Source organism: Podarcis pityusensis, assembly GCF_964106645.2.
Source record: "Podarcis pityusensis genome assembly, chromosome: 15".
NCBI lineage: Eukaryota > Metazoa > Chordata > Lepidosauria > Squamata > Lacertidae > Podarcis > Podarcis pityusensis.
In genome coordinates this window covers 13,350,312-13,372,840 of record NC_138040.1, presented here as the reverse complement: position 1 = coordinate 13,372,840, position 22,529 = coordinate 13,350,312, and the positions used below count along the sequence as shown (strand labels likewise).

The 22,529-nt window shown below is 48.6% G+C and overlaps 1 protein-coding gene across 2 annotated transcripts in view; it reads left to right on the top strand.

The window, feature by feature from the left end:
* ZZEF1 (zinc finger ZZ-type and EF-hand domain containing 1) overlaps window positions 1–22,529 on the top strand; it is a 75,943-nt gene that overhangs the window by 42,216 nt on the left and 11,198 nt on the right. The window contains exons 33-50 of one of the 2 annotated variants that reach the window (XM_080982716.1): window positions 209–338; window positions 2,001–2,139; window positions 3,364–3,529; window positions 4,464–4,729; window positions 5,606–5,757; window positions 6,689–6,863; window positions 8,882–9,018; window positions 9,904–10,178; window positions 11,197–11,371; window positions 11,565–11,697; window positions 13,132–13,328; window positions 14,051–14,170; window positions 15,682–15,870; window positions 17,608–17,708; window positions 19,006–19,141; window positions 19,642–20,019; window positions 20,489–20,632; window positions 22,183–22,351. In XM_080982716.1, the coding sequence (XP_080838842.1) occupies window positions 209–338; window positions 2,001–2,139; window positions 3,364–3,529; window positions 4,464–4,729; window positions 5,606–5,757; window positions 6,689–6,863; window positions 8,882–9,018; window positions 9,904–10,178; window positions 11,197–11,371; window positions 11,565–11,697; window positions 13,132–13,328; window positions 14,051–14,170; window positions 15,682–15,870; window positions 17,608–17,708; window positions 19,006–19,141; window positions 19,642–20,019; window positions 20,489–20,632; window positions 22,183–22,351 (3,182 nt within the window). The remainder of the gene's footprint in view (window positions 1–208; window positions 339–2,000; window positions 2,140–3,363; window positions 3,530–4,463; window positions 4,730–5,605; window positions 5,758–6,688; window positions 6,864–8,881; window positions 9,019–9,903; window positions 10,179–11,196; window positions 11,372–11,564; window positions 11,698–13,131; window positions 13,329–14,050; window positions 14,171–15,681; window positions 15,871–17,607; window positions 17,709–19,005; window positions 19,142–19,641; window positions 20,020–20,488; window positions 20,633–22,182; window positions 22,352–22,529) is intronic. The other variant, XM_080982717.1, reaches the window with a different exon arrangement.

Sequence of the window (22,529 nt, the reverse complement as noted above, 5' to 3'; positions counted from 1 at the left end):
CTCACTGAACAATTCTTCTCTTCGGCTCTTAATCTGGAACACCAGGGTCAGGCTGCAGTTAAGATATTGGAAGCATATTAACCTGAGGCCTCTTTCTACTTGAATCAAATGACTTTTAATCCATTAAACACTGCAGCCCCTCTTCCCCCATTGTTTTGGTCCTGCCGTTCTAAGTAGAAAGCATTTAATTTTGTGCCTTTGTTCCTAGCCAGTGGAGCGAGGAAGAGGAACTCGCAGACTACAAGCAGAACTCCGAGTGGATGGACGAGTGTCAAGAAGGAGTCTTTGAAAGCTGGTGCGACAAGATAAGCCAGGCTGATCCAGAGAAGCAGAGGAAGGTCATTAGAATGAAAACTTTTTGTCTGGGTTTGGTGGAAGGGCTCAAGAGGTAGAGCAGGTGGAGGCAGAGCTGGTGGAGTGGGCAGGCATGGATGGGCATATTGTAGCTGGCAGGGGTTGGGGCGGCACGTACGAGAGGCCCAAGGACTCTACTCCGAGAACTGGAGATGACATTGTGGGATGGGGTAAAGGGAGGATGTATCCTGAACACAAGAAGGCAGATGGCTGACATTGGCTTTGGAAGATGCTCCTTCAAACCTGCTGAGCTATGAAGTCCACCCAGTGGCCCTGGGAGTTTGCAATCTCCCCCTCCACCAACCATTTGGGATTCAGAAGGCATTTTTATGTTTCATTTTCCCACTGCTTTTTAGCTAGCTGTCAATTTTTGATTTGCCTTTTATTTTATCTATGCATTTAAATATTTATAAGATGCCTTTTGGGGTCAAATCCACCCAAGCCAGCAAATTAAAAACAACCATATAACAACATTAGTATATCATTATCATTGTGAAACTTTCAAAATGGGGGCCGGGGGGCAGGGCGGAGGAGAATCCTGGAAATGCATTAAAATATATATTCAGCTGGTTTAAAACCCTTTCGCAGAGCTACTTTAATGAACCAGCAGCATGACTAAAAAACACATTTTAGTCATTGGCTGAAAACACTGATAGGCGGATGGAGTTGGGAACTCAGAATGTGCATGCTAGGTACTTCTAAGTTCCAAAATATTGCTCACAGGATAGCTTTGAATCTGGGGGTACGGGGAGTGTGTAACCAGCTTTGTTTGTAGCTGGAAGAGTTGTATATGCTCATGATACTACTTCAGAATATTACTGTAGGCTGCACCTGAATTGGCTCTTAGAAGCAGAAGCCTCCTTGGGGCTGAAACCAAGTTCTCTCTTGGCATTAATTGAGAGTGCGGTTTGTGCAGAGAGAGAGAGAGAGAGAGAGCGCAAAACTCCGAGAAGCAATTCTGCATCCATCTGCTTTCTTTCCAAAGCCCTCCAGGCTTCGCAAAACTCATGTTCTTCCCACCTGATGTTTCCCTGTGATGGGCTTTCTTCCCAGTTCCTGCTCCATTATCTAGAGCAGGCATGTCCAACTCCCAAGAGACAGCGATCTACTCCCACTATAAAATAACTGGCAGTGATCTAACCATTGGATTTTTGGGGAGGAAGACCCAAAGTTGTTGCGCTTTTTTGGGCAAGGAAGACCCAAAGTTTTTTTAGCTTTTTTTGGGGGGGGGGGGAACGATCGACCAAGGGCGCCCCACGATTGAGCTGTAAGACATGCCTGATCTAGAGGCATTGTAGCTTGCATGGAATTAATTTTCTTGTATATTCTGATGTGGAATGACCTGATGCTGCACCTCCTGAAGTTAATTGTGGCTTGGAACACAGTTACCTCTCGGGTTTTGCACTTTTCTGGATTTTGCAGTACTGTTCAAAGCTCAAAGAACAAAGCAAAATGCCCATTAAAAATACGCATTTAAGAATTCAACAATTCAACAATTTCTATCAGAAATATATTGATCTGCCCATGCTACAGATGATGGCTCTTGAGTTGGACCTGCAGTGGGCAGAGCCAAGATGGTGGCATTTTATGGTTTAAAGTTTTCTGCAAAGCAAGCCCATGAAAAGCGTTTCCATGTCTCGTTCCAGATGCACATGTTCATTGCCCGCTACTGCGACCTGTTACACGTGGACATATCCTGTGACGGGTGCGATGAGATCGCTCCTTGGCATCGTTACCGCTGCTTGCAGTGCAACGACATGGATCTTTGCAAAACGTGCTTTTTGGGTAAGCCGGTTAGCCAGAAATGGCATCGTTTCTTCTTCAAAGGGGGGTGCTGAGTTTTCGGTAGTTTAACATCTTTCTTTTCCTTTTTTTAAAAAAGAGTAGACATCCAAGGAGATCCTTTTGCATTAACTTAAAAAAGAAAAAATGACACCAGTTTTCTGAATTTTGAAACAGGCAATATTGTCCACACAAGAAAAAGGAGGAGTAGGGCGTAAAACATGGAAATACTATAATTTGCAGGTAGTGGTATGTATGTGTATAGATGGACTGATGTTATGTGGATTCCCAGCACATTCATCAACTACTACTGGCCTGTTTTCCCAGCAGAGAAGAGGGACTTCAAGTTATCTACTCCCTTCCTTTCCCTTCACTCTCTCCTCTTTCTATTTCTGGGGGCAAGAATGCGGAACCTGCAGCTCTCTAGCTATTCTCTAAACTCCCAACTCGCATCAACCCAAGCTTATTTGTGTTTTTGGGCAGTGATAAGGAAGCTGTGGCCCTCCATGTTGCTGGACTACAACTCCCATCATCCCTGACCCTTGGCCATACAGGCTGGGGCTGATGGGAGCTGCATTCTAGTGATATCTGGAGGGCCACCGGCTCCCCATTTCTCTGCTTCAGGGGGACCCAGAAGTGTCAAAGACAGGCTTTGAACTGGAGCTTTGGCCTCTCCAGGTCATGATACTTAAATGGAACCTCCATGGCCCAAAGCAGTAAACTTCAGAATACCAGACGCAGTGGGGAAGAAGTGCTGCTTTTTCGTCTCTCACAAGTTTCCTGGAGACACCCAACAGGCTGCTGATGGAACCTAAATGTGTCTTTGGTCACATCCAGCAGGGCATTTTCCATGCAAGCAAAACATCTCATTTTTTTTGCCATTCAAAAGTCCTACCAGCAAGGACTCTGAACCTTCTGGCTTTTTACCCATGCAAAGACACTGAGTGTGCACCCCAAAGGGTTATTTTTAACCCTGTTTAAGAAAGAGAAGTCGGAACATATCAGCCTTTGCCAACCTGGTGCCCTCCAGATGTTTGCCACTACAGCTTACGCCCCTGTGCTGGCTGAGGCTGATGGGAGCTGTAGTCCAAAACATCTGGAAGGTACTAGGCAGCAAAGGTTTAGGAAACAGCTTTATTCAACAGTTCTGCTGCAAGAGTGGTGTAGAGATTGAACGAACGGTGGCTGCTTTGAACACCCGTTGCTGTCGCTTTGCATTCCATGTAGGCGGAGTGAGACCCGAAGGCCATGAGGCAAACCATGACATGGTCAACATGGAATATGCCTGCGACCACTGCCAGGGCATTATCGTTGGGCAGCGCATGAACTGCAACGTGTGTGAAGATTTTGACCTTTGCTTTGGGTGTTACTCCGCCAAGAAGTACTCTGAGAGGTACTGTGCCTTCACAACCTTCTGAATCTTAACGTGATCACGCTTGGGAATTGGGCACCCCTACTTTGGGACGTGGGTGGCGCTGTGGGTTAAACAACAGAGCCTAGGACTTGCTGATCAGAAGGTTAGAGGTTCGAATCCCCATGACGGGGTGAGCTCTCGTTGCTCGGTCCCTGCTCCTGCCCACCTAGCAGTTCGAAAGCACGTCAAAGTGCAAGTAGATAAATAGGTACCGCTCCGGCGGGAAGGTAAACGGCGTTTCCATGCACTGCTCTGGGTCGCCAGAAGCGACTTAGTCATGCTGGCCACATGACCCGGAAGCTGTACGCTGGCTCCCTTGGCCAATAAAGCGAGATGAGCGCTGCAGCCCCAGAGTCGGCCAGAAGTGGACCTAATGGTCAGGGGTCCCTTTAACTTTACCTTTACTTTTTGGCATTATCAGGTGGAGGGGTGGGGGCAAATCCTGGCTAATCCGCAGGTGCAATTTGCTCAGCAGTTCTCCCAATCTAGCTTGAGTCAGGGGTGGGGAGCCCACACGCTTGCCGGATGTACCTGGTTTCTTTTATGAACACCCCACCCCTGAATCCACTAATGTGACACATTAGGAATAGGGTACCTCTACATCCTTGCCCTATGAATTTGTTTCCGGTGCCAGGAACTGTGCAGAGCCCATATGGATGGAGTAGTACTTTTGAAGGGGTTGGGGGTATACGAGGCTTGTATGTTGTAAGCATTTTCAGAAAATAAGCAAGAAAGAAGAGGACAGTCTAGGTTGCAGAGACTTGTATTGTGCCCATGCGCCCCGCAGAGCACAACCCCGCTTTGCGCCTAGAGGCAGTCACATGCATCCTGTCGACATTTTGCTAGTAGCAGTGCCAGCCATCGCATCGTAACGAGAAGTTCTGCTTTTCTTCCCCTCTCGCCTCCATTTTAGCCACCTGCCCACCCACAGCGTCACAGCGCACCCGATGATGACCATCCGGATCAGTGACCGCCATCGGCTCATCCAGCCTTACCTTCACAACTACTCTTGGCTGCTGTTCTCCGCTCTGGCTCTCTACAGCGCCGACTTGTCAAGCGGCAAGCAAGGGGATGGCGAGGAGGCGCTTGACCCCCAGGTCGTCGCCCACGCCAGGGCCCTGCAGCAGCAGTGCATCCAGCTGATTGGGGATTGCCTGGTGAAAGTGCAGCATGGGAAAGGTGAAGGATGTGGGGATGGCTGCTCAGACCCAGGGCAGAGCATCGGTGGGAGTGGGAGACGACACATCGCTTACCCCAGGCATAGATTCTGCCCCCGCGCTAAGGCCTGTTGCTTTGATATAAAGCTGTAAGGTAGGAGTGGGGAACCTTTGGCCCTCTGGTTGTTACTGAACTACAACTCCCCTCATCTGTGGCCACTGTTCGTGCCTGCTGAGGCTGATGGGAAGTGTAGTTCAGCAGCGTATGGAGGACTAGGGGATCCCTGCACCCTGCCATAAGGTCTGCATCTGAATTCCGTTTCAGGATGGAGATTGCAGAGGTTAACTTTTTGCATTGGTGGGATGCTTTATCGTAGGAGTGTTGGTTTTTTTGCTGGTGTATGTGTTTTTTTATTAAAATATTGTAAGTCACTCTGAGTTGCCATAGAAAAAAAGTGGCTAAGAAATTTAAATAAATAATAAAGGATTGGGGGGGGGTGTTGGGACACCCTCTTCCAGCATTTAAAACCCCCACGGTCAACACATACCTGCACTGCTCTTTTTGCTGAACTACTCCCTGCCCAGTGTGGGCTGTTCAGTCCATAAGGCTGCCTTTCCCCATCCCTGGTGGCTAGGGAATAGGATAATTTGGAAGGGAGGCTGTCAGCAGTGGCAGTAAACCCCATATGAGCTGGTCTGGATTCTTGAACACTGCTGAGGGGTGAGGGAGGCACAGAGTTCATTTTCTTAACCCTCAAGTTCCAGAACTTGCTGTAATTATGATGAGAGTTGGATTTATTTCCTTCTTTTCCTCTACCCTCACCCCAGTACACATTTAGGATCTGGTCCATTCATGTTCCGCTTTTGGATCATCTTATCTTCCTTCCCCGACACCCAGGTTTGAAAAGCCTCGCTCTGCTCTGCATGTTGCCAGAAAGCGAATCTTTACCCGAAAAGGGGATACTATCAGTTGAAAATTCCACAGACGGCACTGGTGAGAGAGCCATGGAAACCGATAAGGCGACGTCTGCATCTTTCACCCACTGCAACGTAAATATATATTTTAAAAAATGCTTCAATGTAAACGAAAGAGGCTTCAAACTGGTCCCTCTTTTGGTGTCCCTTTTTATGATTCTCTGCAGCTATAATGACTGCCTGTACCAACTTCTGCGTACATGGTACATTCCAGATGTTTTGGGCTACAACTCTCTTCAGCCCCAGCATCCTGTGGCCATTCTGGCTTGGTCTGCTGTGAGTTATAAACCAAAACAGCTGTAGGATACACCGGGTAGGCAAAGGCTACCCTGCACTGCAGATTCTTGCAGCTTATAAGCAGATAAGGCAGAACAGGAGGATGTTGACTCCTGTTTTCTAGAAGGTGGGAGTGAGCTCCACATTCACAGCAAACGATTAACTGTGGTATACCTTCACATGTGAATATTGTCATTGATGAAGAATCCTATTTTTGTTAACAAAGAGACATGATCGGTGGGTGGAACGAATGATGGCTTCCCAGGGCCTGAATCTGACTTCACCTTGGTTTTGTGTATTTGTGGTAATTTCAGGCTGATAGCTAATAGTTCAAAAGTGTAGGAAACGGAAGGTCTCATTTCGCAAGGAACATGGCAAGCGCACCCATTCATTGAGTGCACACGTCCTCTTTCCCACACACCTACACTGCCAATCACCCCCCCCCCACTCCCTTCGCTTTTCAGCTGGGGAGTTTCCTCCATCCCAGGAAGGATGGAGTGCAGCCTTATCAAATTCCTTATGCTCTGGAAGTTAGGGACCCATCTGGATCAGGACTCAGTGGAAACAAATCCCTCTGGCTGAGGGGGGAGAACCTTCTTAAGGCAGCCCAATTTGGTGAAGTTGAAACCTACAGGTGCTCCACCCTGCTGTTTGTTTTAGCTTTTGACAAGTCAGGCTTGCCAACTGCATAAGAGCACTGTTGCAATTTTCACCTCTCCTTTATTCGTAGGGGAATGGAAACGCTGATGAAATCCAGGCCTCTGCAGATACCGAACGAGGGCAGAAAGTGAAAACGGAGGGCAAGCCCTCCAACGGCCTTCCACTGAAGAAAGAGGTGGTAACACAAGAGAGAGAGAAGCTTGCCCTTAATTCAGATTTTCAAGCAAAGGAATCTGTATCTGCAGGTAAAGATTACTCCTTTTTGGTTCCTAGAATTACAAGTCACTACTCTGTTTTTAAATGTCTTTCTCCTTTATCATTTGAACATGTTTCTTCTAAGTTGGTGGCTCTGCCATTGTTTGGCATCAAAATTACTTTGCGCCTGCAGCTGGTAATAACATGTAGTCGATAGTAATCATTTTTAAATTGTCTAAAATGTACCAAGTGCCTTTCAAGACACCCTAGCCAGCAGTCTTACAAACTATATTTATCTTAAATGTGGAAAAATGAGTTGGTGGAAGGAGAGGGAATAATTTCTGAGCAGAAGTTTATGCATGTTCAGAGAACTTAATAGAGGAAAGGTAAGTGCTAGTCATAGTTTACCAATATGAACATTGCAGTAAGCCTTGATTAGCACTAAATTGCAAATAGGAAGTGATGCTGTGCTTGGGAGTGCAGGTGGCTTGGAGGACTGGCTAAATTGAGGCTAGATGCTTCGAAGAAGTGCTGCTTCACACCATGCATTGCACCAACTTAGAGGACTTTTAAAGGGGTTATTATTATTATTATTTATTAAATTTGTAGCCCGCCTTGCATCTGAAGATCACAACATAAACATACAAAACGAGAACACAAAATACATAATAAGAACAAGAACAAATCAAAAACCACCACCACCCTCCTACAAACATGTTTAAAAGGACATAGAATGTTAATCAGACAAAGGCTTAGTTATAAGAAACAACCACTTTTGCCTGGTGCCTAAAGCTGTATAATGAAGATGCCAGGCGAGGTTCCCTGGGAAGAGCATTGCATAGGTGGGGAGCCACACTCTGGGCCTCTTGTGGGGGAGACACAAGAAGGCTCTCAGGTGATGATCACAGGGTCTGAGTTGGTTCATATGGGGAGAGGTGGTATTGTTGGGATACTGCCAGGGAGACAAAGTCCATCATGACCCCACGTCGCCTCCGGACGTCCATCAATCTCCCGTAGACACGCAGTATCAACAATTAGCGACACGAGCTCCAGAAATAGCTTGCCACATTCCAGAGCTGATGCACGCTCTATCAGCAGATAATGCACAGCGAAAGATGCACTCAGGAGAGCATTATTTACAAGTTTATTCAGCATTGGTCAGAACAAAGAAAACATGACTGCCTGCTTCGGTGTCTCAGGCACAGAGAGAGAAACGAAAGCATAGACACAACAGAAACATCCTGTGAACAGGAAATACGCAGGCTGTGACACAAACATCCTGCTCCCTTTTAAGGTGGAACGGAAATATCCTAACAGGTATAACGCGTGGCAGCAATCTGACTTACGAGGTTACCAGAGCATAGGCAACAGAAGTTAGGCTATCCCTGTCCAGATAGTGGCACCGCGGGACTACCAGCCGAAGTTGATGCCACCTGAGCTTCCAGCGACAGCAAAGGAGTATCCCTAAGCTATGTACCTGCTCCTTCAGATGGAGTGTAAGCCCGTCAAGGGCAGGCCACCTCTCATCCATTTGTTCTAGGGAACCACCCACTAACAGTGGCCCAGTCTTACTTGGATTGAGCTTCAGTTTGTTGGCTCCGATCCAGTCTATTACCAAGGCAAGAGAACGGTCCAGCACACCCATTGCCTCACCTGCAGATATAAAGGAGAAGTAGAGCTGTGTGACACCAGCATTTTGTTGACAATCCATGGCTGTATCCTCAGGAATCTGAGACATGCCTCTCAATACCACCTGCTGGTGAATAACCATGATGTACTCATTTCCTGCGAGGGGCTTCCCAGGGGCATCTGGTTGGTTGCTGTAGGAAACAGGACTCTTGGACCGGATGGTCCTCTGGTCTGATCTCGCAGGACATAAGGAAATACCATAAGGAAAGTATAGCTAACCATGGTTATCACATTGCAGATGCAATGCTGCACCATGGTCAGCGCCGAAAGCGAAAGAAAGTCAAGCACGCAGAGGGAGCGCACTGTGAACCAACTACCTCAACAGTAATGACAATTCTGCAATTTGGAGGAATTTATGTTGCTTTATTTTGTTTTACAGACGCTGAAGTTGCCGACGTTTTGACTCCATGCCGAGCTGAAGAGAAGGCAATGCCCAGCCAAGAGGAGATATTTGCCGAGTGCTCCCAGAAGAGGATTCTTGGGTTGCTGGCTGCCATGTTGCCTCGCTTGAAATCAGTAAGAATCTGCACAAACTGGGGGAAGGGAAGCCAGGGAGTTCCTGGGTGGCAAGAGGAAGGAAGCGGGTAAAGCAGCTGGAGGAGAAGAGGGCAGAGGCTTGACAAAGAACTGGGTGGTGGGGGTGTCCTTTTCCCATCCTTGGAACCCCACCAAACCACCTGAACCTGCAACTGGGTGTGGAGAGTGCAGCTGACTGCTGAATGGGACAGCCTGAGGCTGATCCATCCACCTTGGGCCTGCTCGTAAAAAGCAGAGGTGAATAAACAGCTGGATAGACAGCCCACCTTGGATGAAGGCAGGAAACAGAGTGAGGACAGGAAAGAGCTATGTGATCTTGACTCCGAACATTTCTTGCCTTGAAGGCCAGGTGTTGATTTGACACCCATTACAAACACATTTGTTTTGGGACACGGGTGGCGCTGTGGGTTAAACCACAGAGCCTAGGACTTGCCGATCAGAAGGTCGGCGGTTCGAATCCCCACGACGGGGTGAGCTCCCGTTGCTCGGTTTCAGCTCCTTCCAACCTAGCAGTTTGAAAGCATGTCAAAGTGCAAGTAGATAAATAGGTACCGCTCCAGCGGGAAGGTAAACGGCGTTTCCGTGCGCTGTTCTGGTTCGCCAGAAGTGGCTTAGTCATGCTGGCCACATGACCTGGAAGCTGTACACCAGCTCCCTCAGCCAATAAAGTGAGATGAGCGCCACAACCCCGAGTCGGCCACGACTGGACCTAATGGTCAGGGGTCCCTTTACCTTACAAACACATTTCATGTGAGACCAGCAGTCCATTCCCAGCTGGAAGTAGGCAAAAACTGGAAACGGGGAAAAGGAGTGAACCATATTCCCAGTCCTCTGATTTCCTGCCCCCTTCTCCCCTCTCTGCAGGACTCGACAATGTCTCTGATGAACCTCGACCAGATCCTCCCGCTGATGTTTCAAGTTGTGATCTCGAATGCCGGCCATTTGAATGAAACCTACCACTTAACCCTGGGGCTCCTAGGCCAGTTGATTCGGAGGCTGATGCCTGCAGAAGTAGATGCTGCCGTGACCACGGTCCTCTCGGCCAAACACGGCCTCGTTGCTGCCGATGGGTCCTCTGTGCCGGAAGGATGGAAGACGACCCATCTCCTCTTCAGCTTGGGAGCAGTTTGCCTGGACAGGTACATAGAGAAAAGTTTTCCTCTGCCTAATCCTGGAATAGGGAATGGTAGGTGGGCAGGAGTTATTGGAGGTGGTCTCCCCGCCTTCAGTAGCCAGTGCAAGACACCCCCATGGACTGGGGCACTGGGCAAGCACAGGATCCACTGAGTCCCTAGCAGGCCCTGCTGTTGTCGTATCACTACAGTGGGCCTGATCCAGGCCTCTTTGCTGCACCAGCCTGGACTCTGGCATATTGAGGGGGCATTTACCCCTCCCCATTCCATCCTGGCAACATGAGCTGGTTAGTTGAGGCTGTTACTGTTTGTGGCTCAGCTTTGTAGGTCTTCAGAAGCTGATGGTTTTGCCCTGCAGCAGTGAGCAGTACCCCCTCCCCCGGGGGGGGGGTGAAATTAGCAAGTGGGTGCTAAGAGGCAACGGGGTGGCAGAGGTAGCATTGGAGGTGGGGCTAGAGCCTGAAGTGTAACATCTTCTACTGCTCTTGATTGCTTTCAAAGCTATAGTCTCATTTCTTTGTATTTGTGGTTCTGATCTCATTATTGGTAATAGCTGGATCTAGTTCATCAGTTTTGTTGAATTAATTAAATAGTTTTGATTGGATTTTGAATGATAAAACAGTTTATCATTACTGTTTTGAATTTTTTGGTGTTATTATCATCCTTAGCGGGCCGTGTAAACGACTACAGTATTCTGAATAATGCTTTTTATCGGGCAGGGGGCAGTGGGGATGAGTTTATGGACCCATGGAGGGGGCAGTGGCCCAAAAAGGTTTGGGGACCACTGCCCTAGAGTGTACAAAGCATGCTGCTTCTGTGGGGGGAGGCCAGCTGTCATTTCCAAGAAAGCTTGTCCACCCTTGATGAAGGAATCTCTGCTAAGCATCAGAGGGAAGCGTGCCTTTGCTTGATCACTGGAGTCATTTGTCGTTTTGGAAACCTCACTGGTGCATGAATAGTACACACAGACTCACAGCTAAATGGGCTGCTCAGCCTAAGAAAACCCCAAACTTTTGTTTTTCAGCCGTGTAGGCCTCGACTGGGCATGCACTATGGCTGACATCCTCCGAGCCCTGAACGCCTCTGCACAATGGCACAGTGTGATTGCTGCGTTCACAGACCACTGCATCAAGCAGCTGCCTTTCCAGCTGAAACACACCAACATCTTTACCTTGCTGGTACTTGTAGGCTTTCCAGAGGTGAGTGTGTTGAGCTTTAAAGCACCGCTGCCACGGAACCATTTCCCAGACAGCGCTGCCACAATTGCAACAACGACAACAACAAAAATGCATTTTGCTAGGGCATGGGAGGATGCATAAAAGTTAGTCGTGGTCAGTCCTTGCCTGGAGTTTGACTTCCTCTCTGCTCTCTCTCTCCCTCCGCTGCCTACAGGTCTTGTGCATGGGGACCCGGTCTGTGTATATGGACAACGCAAATGAGGCCCACAACGTGATCATCCTCAAGCACTTCACAGAGAAGAACAGGGCGGTGGTTGTGGACATGAAAACACGGAAGAGAAAAGCAGGTTTTACACCTCTTCCTTTCAACTTAATCTCAACATTAGCCCCCTTTCTTGCACCACTTGGTTTTGCATTCTTAGCTGCCTTCACAGTCACAAGGGCTAGAACACTCACTTTTTTTTCTTTTTTAAAAAAGTGACTTGCGTTAGTTGATTAACAAATGAATGAATTGTTTTACTTCCTTCACACAGAAATTTCTGCCTTGCCCTTCTGCTGCCTTTTTGCAATTCAGGGCAACAGTTTAAAATCACAGCACCACAACAGCATAATAAAATGCAAACAGTAAAAACAAATGCAACACCCAGGTTGGTGTTCAACTTAAGCTTTACTCAGAGTAGACTTGTCGAAATTAATGGCTGTAATGAGGTCACGTTCATTAATTTCAATGGGTCTGCTGTGAATGGAACTTAGTTGCATACCACCACCCCGCACATCATTAAAAATCCATATAAAGGCACCGATGCCAGAGATCACAAGTAAAAATGACCTTGGCAGGCAGAAGGAATAAAAATGTTTGAATGAATGAGAGTGATGGTCACACAACACGAAGACTGTTGTGGAACCCCATGAATCCTATTTTCTTTTATTATTTCTAAGGCAGTTCATTTTTCACTGTTGCAGGAAATTAATAGAATGGGATTTGAGAATGGGTTTCAGGTGTTTGCACGCATCACCATTTTTATGCATTACCGTATTTTTCGCTCTATAGGACGCACTTTTTCCCCTCCAAAAATGAGTTCCCGCCAGGTTCCGCAGGCTTGCGTATGATAGCAGCCTGCAGCCCAAAGCTGTTCTAGCTTCGGGATGGCTGCACAAAGCCTCCGCAGGGCGGTGGGGTGAAGGCACCTCGCCGCCCTGCGGAGGCTTGAAAGGCTGTCCCCGAAGCTGCGATCCAAAGGCTTCAGGGATCTTTGAGGTTGGCGGTGGGGGAAAGCAGCGCTTCCCCCCACCGCCAGCCCCACAAGCTCGGGGGGCAACGGCAAGGCTGCGCGCAGCCTTTGCGCTATTCCCCGACCTGCTCTTGGACGCATCTTGAACGCACCTTGTTTTTGAGGGGGAGAACAAGAATTTTTTTTTTTTCCTGTTCTCCCCCTCCTATGGTCCGGTGCGTCCTATAGAGCGAAAAATGCGGTACTTTGCTAGACAGAAGCTCAGAGGTGGCTGCTTAAACAGTGACACGTTTGGCAAAATAAATGCTGCAGCACCACAAAATCTCTATATTCTACCTTGCTGCCTGCACTGGGGTTATTTTGATGCACAATCAGCGTTCCACTTTTATGTATACCTGATTTTGTTTATTTTTTAAGCGAATAGAATTGATGTTTGGGTTGATGCTCTCCGTGGAACACTTGGGGTGTTAGGTCAAGGTTGGCCCGAGTACTGAACCAGGCCATGATCCCCAGCAGAGACCTGCTTCACCTCCTTCCTCTGCTTTCTAGTGAAAGACCTCCAGCTGGTTCAGCCGTGCGGACAAGCTGATGACGAGTCTCGGTGCCAGTTGCGGCAGTACCTCCAGCACTTTGTGTTCATCACCAGCCATCTCCTCCAGACAAGTATCAACAGCAGCTTTGCAGAGGCTGTGGAAGCAACCTGGGTCTTATCTCTTGCCCTGAAGGGGCTATACAGGACGCTTAAGGTACAGTATAGCGTGGCAGGTACTATGTGCGGTGGATATAGGCGGCGAAGCCAGTGGTCTTCACTACACCTTATTTATTTAGAGCAGGGTTTTGCCAGCTGTTGTTGGACTACAACTCCCATCATCCCCGACCACTGGTCCTGCCAGCTAGGGATGGTGGGAGTTGTAGTCCAGCAAAAGTTGGAGACCCAAGTTTGGGAAATTCTGGTTTAGAGCGTTAGGATCCCCCACTCTTCAGCTGAAAAGGCTCCCAGAGCGGCTTACAGACAAGCCATTAAAACTAAATGCCCCCTGCCCTCTGGCTTACAGTCTAAAAAGAGAGAACATAGCACACAAGGGGAAAGGAACGGGGAGGGAAGAGGGGGAAACAAACATGAAATCTGTTTGACTTTGGAAGTGGCCTGTAGAAGAAAGCAGGACAGTGCCAATCTCAGTCCAAAGAAACAAGGGGGCAAACCTCAGAAAAGGTGCTGGAAGAAGATTTGCATTATTCCTGGTCACTCCCTATTTTTTCATGCGCCCAATTCCTTTTGAATATGATATTGTTGTTCAGAGGCAGGGGGGAAAAAGCGGTTCAGAGAGTATAATTCAAGCAGCCAAGTATAAGGTTTAAGATGTAAAGATTACACGAAAGCCACATCACGCAAGCCGTTTTCCATCTGGGCTGCGATACATCTGGTTTCAACAGGTTTTTCTTCTCTTTTCTCCCCTCTCTTTGGCAGATGCATCCCTTTGAAGAAATTCGCACCGCCTTCCTTCAGACGGGTCTGCTTAAATTGCTGGTGAAGAAGTGCAGCAAAGGAACAGGCTTCAGTAAGACCTGGCTTCTCCGAGACTTGGAGGTAATGCAGGAGCTTCTCCAAGATGGCGGGGCTGCTGATCCCCTGCATCTGAAACGATTCCTTTTGCTCATCTGCGGTAGCTCTTTCCAGTCCTCCAAAGAGAACACACGAGGGCTCAAGCTATGCAGGGGTGTAGAGGAGATCCTTGCACCAACCTTGTCTTCTTCCTCTTGTGACCTTTCATGCATCAGTTATGGAGGTCTGGAGGGGAGACTCTTAAGTTTAAGGCATGGAGGGGAGACTCTTAACTGTGTTTATTTTGAGCCTTATTTTGAATGCCTAAACAGGACTAATTCCTCTTGAGCCTCCTGCCAGTCATTTCATTTTTTTTAAAATACATTTTTATTTCCCATTTCCCCATTTTCCATTATTCAACAATAAATATAAATCACACACAAATCCAGTAATGTTTTCTGCGACTTCTCTCCCTCCTCTTCTGCAGTTTATTTTTCTATCAGATTCTCTTACTGCATATCTTAATTTATCCTTTTTACCCATTTATCTGTTTTTAATTCCCTTAAAATCCTTACTGCTCGTGTTTATATCAATCCGCTAATGTTTTTAATTGTTTACAGTTTTGTTTTCATATATTCAATAAATTTCCCCCATTCTGCTACAAAGAGTTTATCATCCTGATCTCTTAACCTTCTGCTAAGTTTTGCCATCTCTGCTTATTCCATCAATTTTAGTTGCCAGTCATCTCTTTTTGGGGTCATTTCCTCTTTCCAGTTTTGTGCATTTGTGCAGCCGTGGTAGCATAGATAAATAGTTCTTTCTGATCTTAGTTATTTTAAGCATCCCCCCCCCCCCAGTTCATTATAAATCATTTCCCAGAAGGCTTTTGCAACCTTACAGGACCACCACATGTGAAAAAAGTACCCTCTTTCTCTTTACGCTTCCAGCATATATTGGATTTAGACTTACACATTTTTGCCAGCTTGCTAGGCGTCAGATACCATCTATACATCATCTTCATGTGGTTTTCTTTTAATGCGTAAGCATGCTGTAAATTTCAAGTCTCCTTTCCAAAGACGTTCCCACGCTGCCATATCAACATAATAACCTATGTATCCTGCCAGTCCTTTCAGACCGTGCTAAGCTGGGTGGGCCCAATGGCCTAACTCTGTACAGGGCAACCACGTATGTTGCATTGATTCAGATATTGACTGCAATTGCGTTTAAGGAATTTATACCCCCATGCTTAGCCAAAAAGGCTCTATTGCACCTGTCACCAGCCTAGTGCCTTCCATATTTTTTGGACCACAACTCCGATCAGATATGGCCTATGCTGGATGGGATGTATCAGGAAGTTTTTAATGTTTGACATTTTATTATTTTTTTCTATTTGCTGGAAACTACCCAGAGTGGCAGGGTTTAAAAATTGTTGTTGTTGTTGTTGGAGCTGAAGTCCCAAACATCTGGAAGGTACCAGGTTGACAAAGGTCAGCCTATTGGTTGTGTGGCCTGGTTGGTCTGCCACTGACATTCAAGTTGCATTTTGTTTCTTGCAGATCTTGTCAATCATGCTTTACTCATCAAAAAAGGAGATAAGCTCCCTGGCGGAGCACAAGGGCCCAGACCTTGGTGAAAGGGACCAGGATCAAGCGTTGGATCAGTCTGCTGTCACTCCCACAGATGCTGACCAGAACAGGCTCGATCCACTGGAGGGCTTGGATGAAACCACCAAAATATGCTTCCTGGTACGCTTTTGACATTTATCTGGTGGGTTGTGGGGGACTTTAGCAACAGGCAAGAATCTCAGAATTGTAGAGTTGGAAGGGGTCACAGGGGCCATCTAGTCTGACCCCCAGCAATGCAGGAACCTTTTGCCCAATGTGGGGCTCAGACGCATGACCCTGAGATTAAGAGTCACGTGCTCTCCCAACTGAGCTACCCCAGGCCACCAAGCAGCACAGTATGTTAGCTCACATTGCACGGGTCTTATTTTGAGGGTGGGGAACCCTTTTCAGCCGGTGGGGTCACATTCCTTTCTAAGGAGCCTTTGGGGGATGGAACACATGCGAGTGGTGGGCAGGGCCAGAGGCAAAAGTGGGCGGAGCAAGAAATGTAATATTTACCTTTGTGCAATTGGCTAGTTTCCAAACATGTCCAGACCTAGGGACTGGAGCCCACCTCATCAGATGTGTGAAGTGTCTTTCTCTGAAATGAACTCTAGTCCACAGGAGGAAACCCCTAAGTCTTTGAGGTACTACTGGACCACAGTTGCTGATGCTGTTTTTACATCTTTGTTCAGCAGCTTTGGGTGAAGTTCTGATGGTTCTCAGGATGAACTGATAGATTAGGCAGCAGGAACTCCCTTTTCTGTGGCCCCACAAGATACAGTGGTGCCTCGCAAGACGAAATTAATTCGTTCCGCAAGTCTCTTCGTCTTGCGGGTTTTTCGTCTTGCGATGCACGGTTTCCCATAGGAATGCATTGAAAATCAATTAATGCGTTCCTAGGGAAACCGCCTTCAGACCAGGTCCGGGGACAGACTGTCTTCTGAAGGCTGGGGGGGGGGGGGGATAAGGGCTTTTCTTCCCACCCCCAGCATTTTAAAAAACCCCGGGACAGCGGAGGACTTCTCCGCTGTCCGGGCAATCTTAAAATGCTGGCGGGCGGCATTTTAAAATCGCCCCGGGACAGCGGAGGACTTCTCCGCTATCCGGGGCGATTTAAAAGCCCCTGGGAAGGCAGGCAGGGGGGACAAAGACTTTTGCCCCCCGCCAGCCTTCAGAAGGTGTTCCCGCCCCCCCGCCCCGCTTCGGAGCACCGTTCCGAAGCGGGGCGGTGGGGGAAGGTGTTCCCACCCCCCCGCCCCGCTTCGGAGCACCGTTCCGAAGCGGGGCGGTGGGGGAAGGTGTTCCCACCCCCCCCCGCCCCGCTTCGGAGCAGCGTTCCGAAGCGGGGCGGTGGGGGAAGGTGTTCCCGCCCCCCCGCCCCGCTTCGGAGCACCGGGAGAAGCGATCTCCCCGCAGCCCCTTGCTTCAAAAGAGGTCCGGGGGCAGCGCGAAGCGCTTCCCGCTGCCCCCGGACCTGGGGCTGCGGGGAGAAGATCGCTTCTCCCCGCCGCCCCTTGCTTCAAAAGAGAAGACCCGCTGTCCCCGGGGCAAGCTTCGTTTTGCGAAGCAAGCCCATAGGGAAATTCGTCTTGCGAGGCAACTCGAAAACGAAAATACCTTTCGTTTTGCGAGTTTTTCGTCTCGCGAGGCGTTCGTCTTGCGGGGTACCACTGTACTAACAAAGAAAGCGTAATGAATGCATTGCTTAAATGTGCTCATGAAACCCAATTTCAAATTTGGGACTTCCAAAGGCTGACTCACACATACAATATGCGCAGTTCACACACCCATTGTTGAACCATAGACCCCCAGAAGCAAAGAGTAAAAGCACCAACCCTTTTCCTCGCTTTTTACCCCTGTTGAACTTAATTCCAGATGACCCACGATGCCCTTGACGCCCCTCTGCATATCCTTCGGGCCATGTACGAATTGCAAATGAAAAGGACTGATTCTTTCTTCCTGGAGGTCCAGAAGAGGTAAAGGACTTCCCAAGGCTAGCTGGAAATGAGGAGCTGGGTGGGTGCATGTTGGAACAAAAGGACATGTTTTGAAGGCTCATGAGGCCGCCACCTTGCTGGAGCTGAGTACATCTGGGGTCTTAGCCAGTGCTTTGGGTGGGTGACTGCCTAGGAAGCACATGTCTGCCTTCTTGGGTTCCGTGATGGAAGAAAGGTGAGATAACAACACAAAAGGACAAATAAATAAAAGGGGGAAAGAGCATTATGGATACCACCTTTCCAGTAGTGGGATGGGGAAGAAGGGGTTGTTTTTGTGTGTGTTTTAATGAACTGTTATGATGAAGAGTTGAGTACCTTTCTAAAGGACAGTATTTACCCAATGTAGTGCAGGGAATTACATTGTGCCGAGGAGCATTCCTCCTCTGAAGTGAGTCACCCAATGAGGCAGTCCAGGCGCAGGCCTTGCTGTCAGGTTCTTCCACTATAACAAGAGCAGCCAATGTGACCCACTGTAGATGTGTGTCGGACACCACCTCCCTTCGACCTAGGACCAGCTTAGGACCAGGTTGCTTGAGCAACCTCCTCATCCCTTACAGTCTCAGTAGCTCACTGCTTTCTCTCCTGCAAGTTCCAAAGGCCTCAGAAACCCACTTTGTGGCAACTTGGGAGCAGGGCTTTTAGCGTGGCTGCCCTGTTTCTGTGCAATAGCATTCCTGCCAAGGAATGCACTTTCTGGAAACAAGTGAAGATAATTTTGTTCCAACAGGCGTTCCCAGTGGGCTAAAGGGGTCTTCACCATGAGTGCCCATTCTTTAGGGTTTTAGTTTTCGTATAAGTGCATTTGCCGTTTTCGTGCTTTTAAGCTGTTTTTGAATTACTTTGTTTGTAGATGATCTTGAGACAGTGGTTTAGATGGCGATTAATAAATTAAGTAGAATAATGATAATCCTGACCATTGGCCATGTTGGTAGCTGGGGATGCTGGGAGTTGGAGTCCATCATCATTTAGCGGGCAGCCTGTAGGCTTTCCCTGTGCTGTATACTCCTTCCCCTTGGAGAGCAGCTAAGTGGTAGGTTGGCTTCTTGCTGTCAGCCAATTCAGCTCTCCATGCCATTTGCATCTTGCAAATTAAAGCTGGGAGGCATTAAATACTTAACTGCTTTGCAATCAGCGTATTCAAGATTTCAGCAAACAAGAGCCTTCCAGGGGAAGTAGCATCGGGAATGTAAATGGAGAAGGCTTTTCATGCAAAGATCCTGTTTTTTATTTACGTTTCTGGAATTTGACTGCAAAATGCTTGGGTGTGCCCTTAAAGGTTTGACGGTGATGTGGTGACAACGGATGAGAGGATCCGGACATTGGCTCAGAAATGGCAGCCCAGCAAGTGCTTGCGGTCAGAGGAGCAGATTTCCAAAGCGCTCGATACGGACATGATCATTGTGCCATGTCTGGTGAGTCTTCCATGTACGTCAGTGTACTAAGAGCACCTGACGTAATACACATAAAATAAAACATTTGGAAGTATTCAGGTGGGCAAATAGCAATGAATCCAGCATGTTCAAATGGCAGAATCCCAGGAACTGGGAGTATACAGAAGAAGGAAGAAGCAATACATAAATATTCAGTTTAGAAAGGTTCATAATGTCGACACCAAGAGTCACACGAGTCTCCAGTGGCAAATGAGTGTGGCTGATTCGGTGAAGTGTAGTGGTTAGACTAGGACACGGGAAGCCTCAATTTAAACCCCCCCCCCCCCACTCAGCCAGGATGCTCAGTTGGGCTAAGAACTACTGTCCCTCATCCTCAGCTGCCTCACAGTAATGTAAGTTTCTAGTCCATGGTAGCTATGGAAAACAGCTGCCCCAAACTATGTGGGCTGCATCTGCCTAGGAAAGCCCCAGAGTGGTAAGTGGTGGATTTTGAAGTGAAATATAACCCCGAATCTCTGCAGCCTGCTCCTGTTTTACAGTCCAAGCCTGCCCCCTGCAACAAGGCCACAGAAGAATCCAACCCCATCACCCAGAAGCTCATCACCAACACGGAAAGCGACCTCCAGCTCAGCTACGCCAAGCAACGACGCACCAAGAGCTCTGTCCTCCTGCACAAGGAGCTGGACTCCAGGAGCAAGAAGGCCGTGCGCGGCTACCTCTACCGGGTCAACGATGCCACTGCCGTCCTTTATGCGAGGCATGCCCTGGCTTTGCTGTTGGCCAAGTGGCCCGACGACGTGGTGATCAGCGAGGAGATGCTGGAGCTCAGCGGTCCGGCTCACATGACGTACATCCTGGATATGCTTTTGCAGCTGGAGGAGAAACAGCTGTGCGAAAAGGTAGCAGTTTTTTCTGAGAGAAACACACACATACCCCTCCCTGGCATATTGAAAGATTGTGACTTTGGAAAGGGCTCTTTAAAACCTGCCAGAGAATACATTCAATCAGTTACAGTCCCTGCCCCACAGGCTTACACCCATGGCACACAATGGAAAAGGGACAGGGAGGGAAATCAAGCTGAGGAACCAGCTCTGAAAGGGCTGTTCTCATATTGACCAGCTGGCACCGTTTAAGGGTGGGAGGTGCCTGATGGAGCTGGTCTTTCAGCAAAGGAATGAGCCATTTGCTCCTCATTTCCCACAGAGGCATCTTGAGGGAATGACTGCCCCCAGGTGCCAGTTGAGGAGAGAAGTCTGATGGGGCTGGCCTGTCTCAGCAGAGCTGATGGAGTGATGATGATACCAGCTCTGCTGCATTTGCAAACCCGCCTTCGCCTTCTGAAGCCGCTTTAACTTGTGCTCTCTGCAGATTCTCCTGAAAGTGCTCCGCGGCTGCAACGAAAGCATGTTGGCGACGATGGCGTTGACGGCCTGTCAGTTCATGGAGGAGCCCGGGATGGCCGTCCAAGTGCGGGAGTCTAAGCACCCCTATAACAACAACACAAATTTTGAGGTACTCCCCCCCCCAGCAGTCTGACATCACCTGTGTGAAATTACGATGATGGCCCCCCAAGAGCGGGGACGTGGGCAGGAGAGAGAAAATGGCCTTAATGGCTTTACTTACGAAGGCAGGTTTCCAAGTAGGACAGGCACAGGGAACCTTTTTTCGGCCACGTTCTCTTCTGGGCAAACTTCTGGGCAGGGGTGGGGCCACATGCCAGTGGTGGGCGCGGCCAGAGGCAAAAGTGGGCAGGGCAGCAAATGCCAGCTAGTGACTACACGCCCTCACACAACCCTCTCTGTCTCCACCCTTGCAAGCAAGAGACGTCGTCAGAGTACAAGGACACATTCCATCCAGGCAAAAACCCTTAAGATGAGCAACACAGTCTTGGCTTTAGTTTCCCCATGTGCAAAACCTACCTTCTGAGGTGGGTTGGATGACTGAGATAATTTATGTGTAGGTGGAAACGAGATATGCTTGGAGGGTGGCATATGCACTGCAGTTTCTAAGGGAATTTTGCAAGTGGGTGCAACAACCTGTGGCTCCTTTGTGGGACGTGGGAAGGAGCCACACTGGGGCAGCTCCAAAGAGCAGCACTGGGAGGCAGAAGAGGTTTTTGTTGAATGGAAACTGCCTCCCCCTCTTTGGGCAAAGTGTGCTCCTACTAGCTATCAGCTGAGAGGTGGGTCTGAGTGTGCCTCACTCTAGCGAAGAAACCAGGAGCCCACCTTAACCTCTTGATTGCTCCTTTGAAGCCTTCCCCTTACCCACGCTGCACCTGACATATTGTGCGAAGACATTGTGGAGCAGGAGGTATGAGTTCCCCAGAATGGCCCGGCAGGCCAAATGAGGAGGCCCAAGTTTGCCCCACAGGCTACAGGAGCCTCCCACCCCTGGAGCCCACCCTTTTTCTCCGCCTGAGTCACTCTTACCTGTCTCAGCTCTCTTAATAATGCACCATGGAGACCTCCAGAGGAGTGAATCATGCCTGGGCAGAACAAGCAGAGTCCTCTTTAGAACATGGGTCGTTCTGGTGCATCTTAGCCGTGGGATGATTCAGCCACCCTCAGCGCAGAAATCCATATGGAGGAGAAGCTGGAGGAGTGAATTGTTCTGAAGAGCTGCAGAGAGCAGCCACCTCTTAGCGTTCCAGGCTCATCGGAGCCTTTCATTTTTAGCTTGTTTGCTGCGAGAACTAAACTAAGCTGGTTCTCACTTCCCAGCCTGCAGATTCAGGATATGAAACTTGAATCCATAGAATAGCATCTCCCTTTCGGTGTTTACCTTTCAACCAAGGTTCTTCTGTGCCCTCGGGTTTGTCACTCCAAACACCCACCCTGGCCGCCATTCTAATTTTGAGTCAGCCAGCGTTCTCTCTTGTTGGATTCCTTCCCGTTTTTGTTTACAGCGGTGGTTAGGAACCTTTCCCTCTCACCTGGGGCAGCTTTCTGGGGCCCTCGCCTCCAGTGATGGGCTGTGGCCCCAATTCCTCACATGCGCTCAGCTGTCTTTGTGGTGCGCGTTGGTCCTCTGTTAAGCTTGGCACCTGCTCTCTCCCGCAGGATAAGGTTCACATCCCTGGTGCTATATACCTCTCCGTCAAGTTTGATTCTCAGTGTAACACGGAAGAGGGCTGTGATGAGCTAGTTGTAGCCAGCAGCTGTGACTTCATCCACGATCGCCACACCTTCAGCGGGCCTCCGCACAAGTGGACAGACTTCGAGCTTCCAGGTAAAGTTTTGCAGCATTGTTGAGGGGAGGGAGACCCTTAGATAAGCTAGCAAACGTAGCGCTGACACTCTCTGGTGATACTTAGATTCCAGAAACATTGATACAGCTTAAGAAGCAAAAGTCGTCTAGGTACTAAATGAAACTGGGCATACATGAACTGTGATGCTCAGATGAAGGG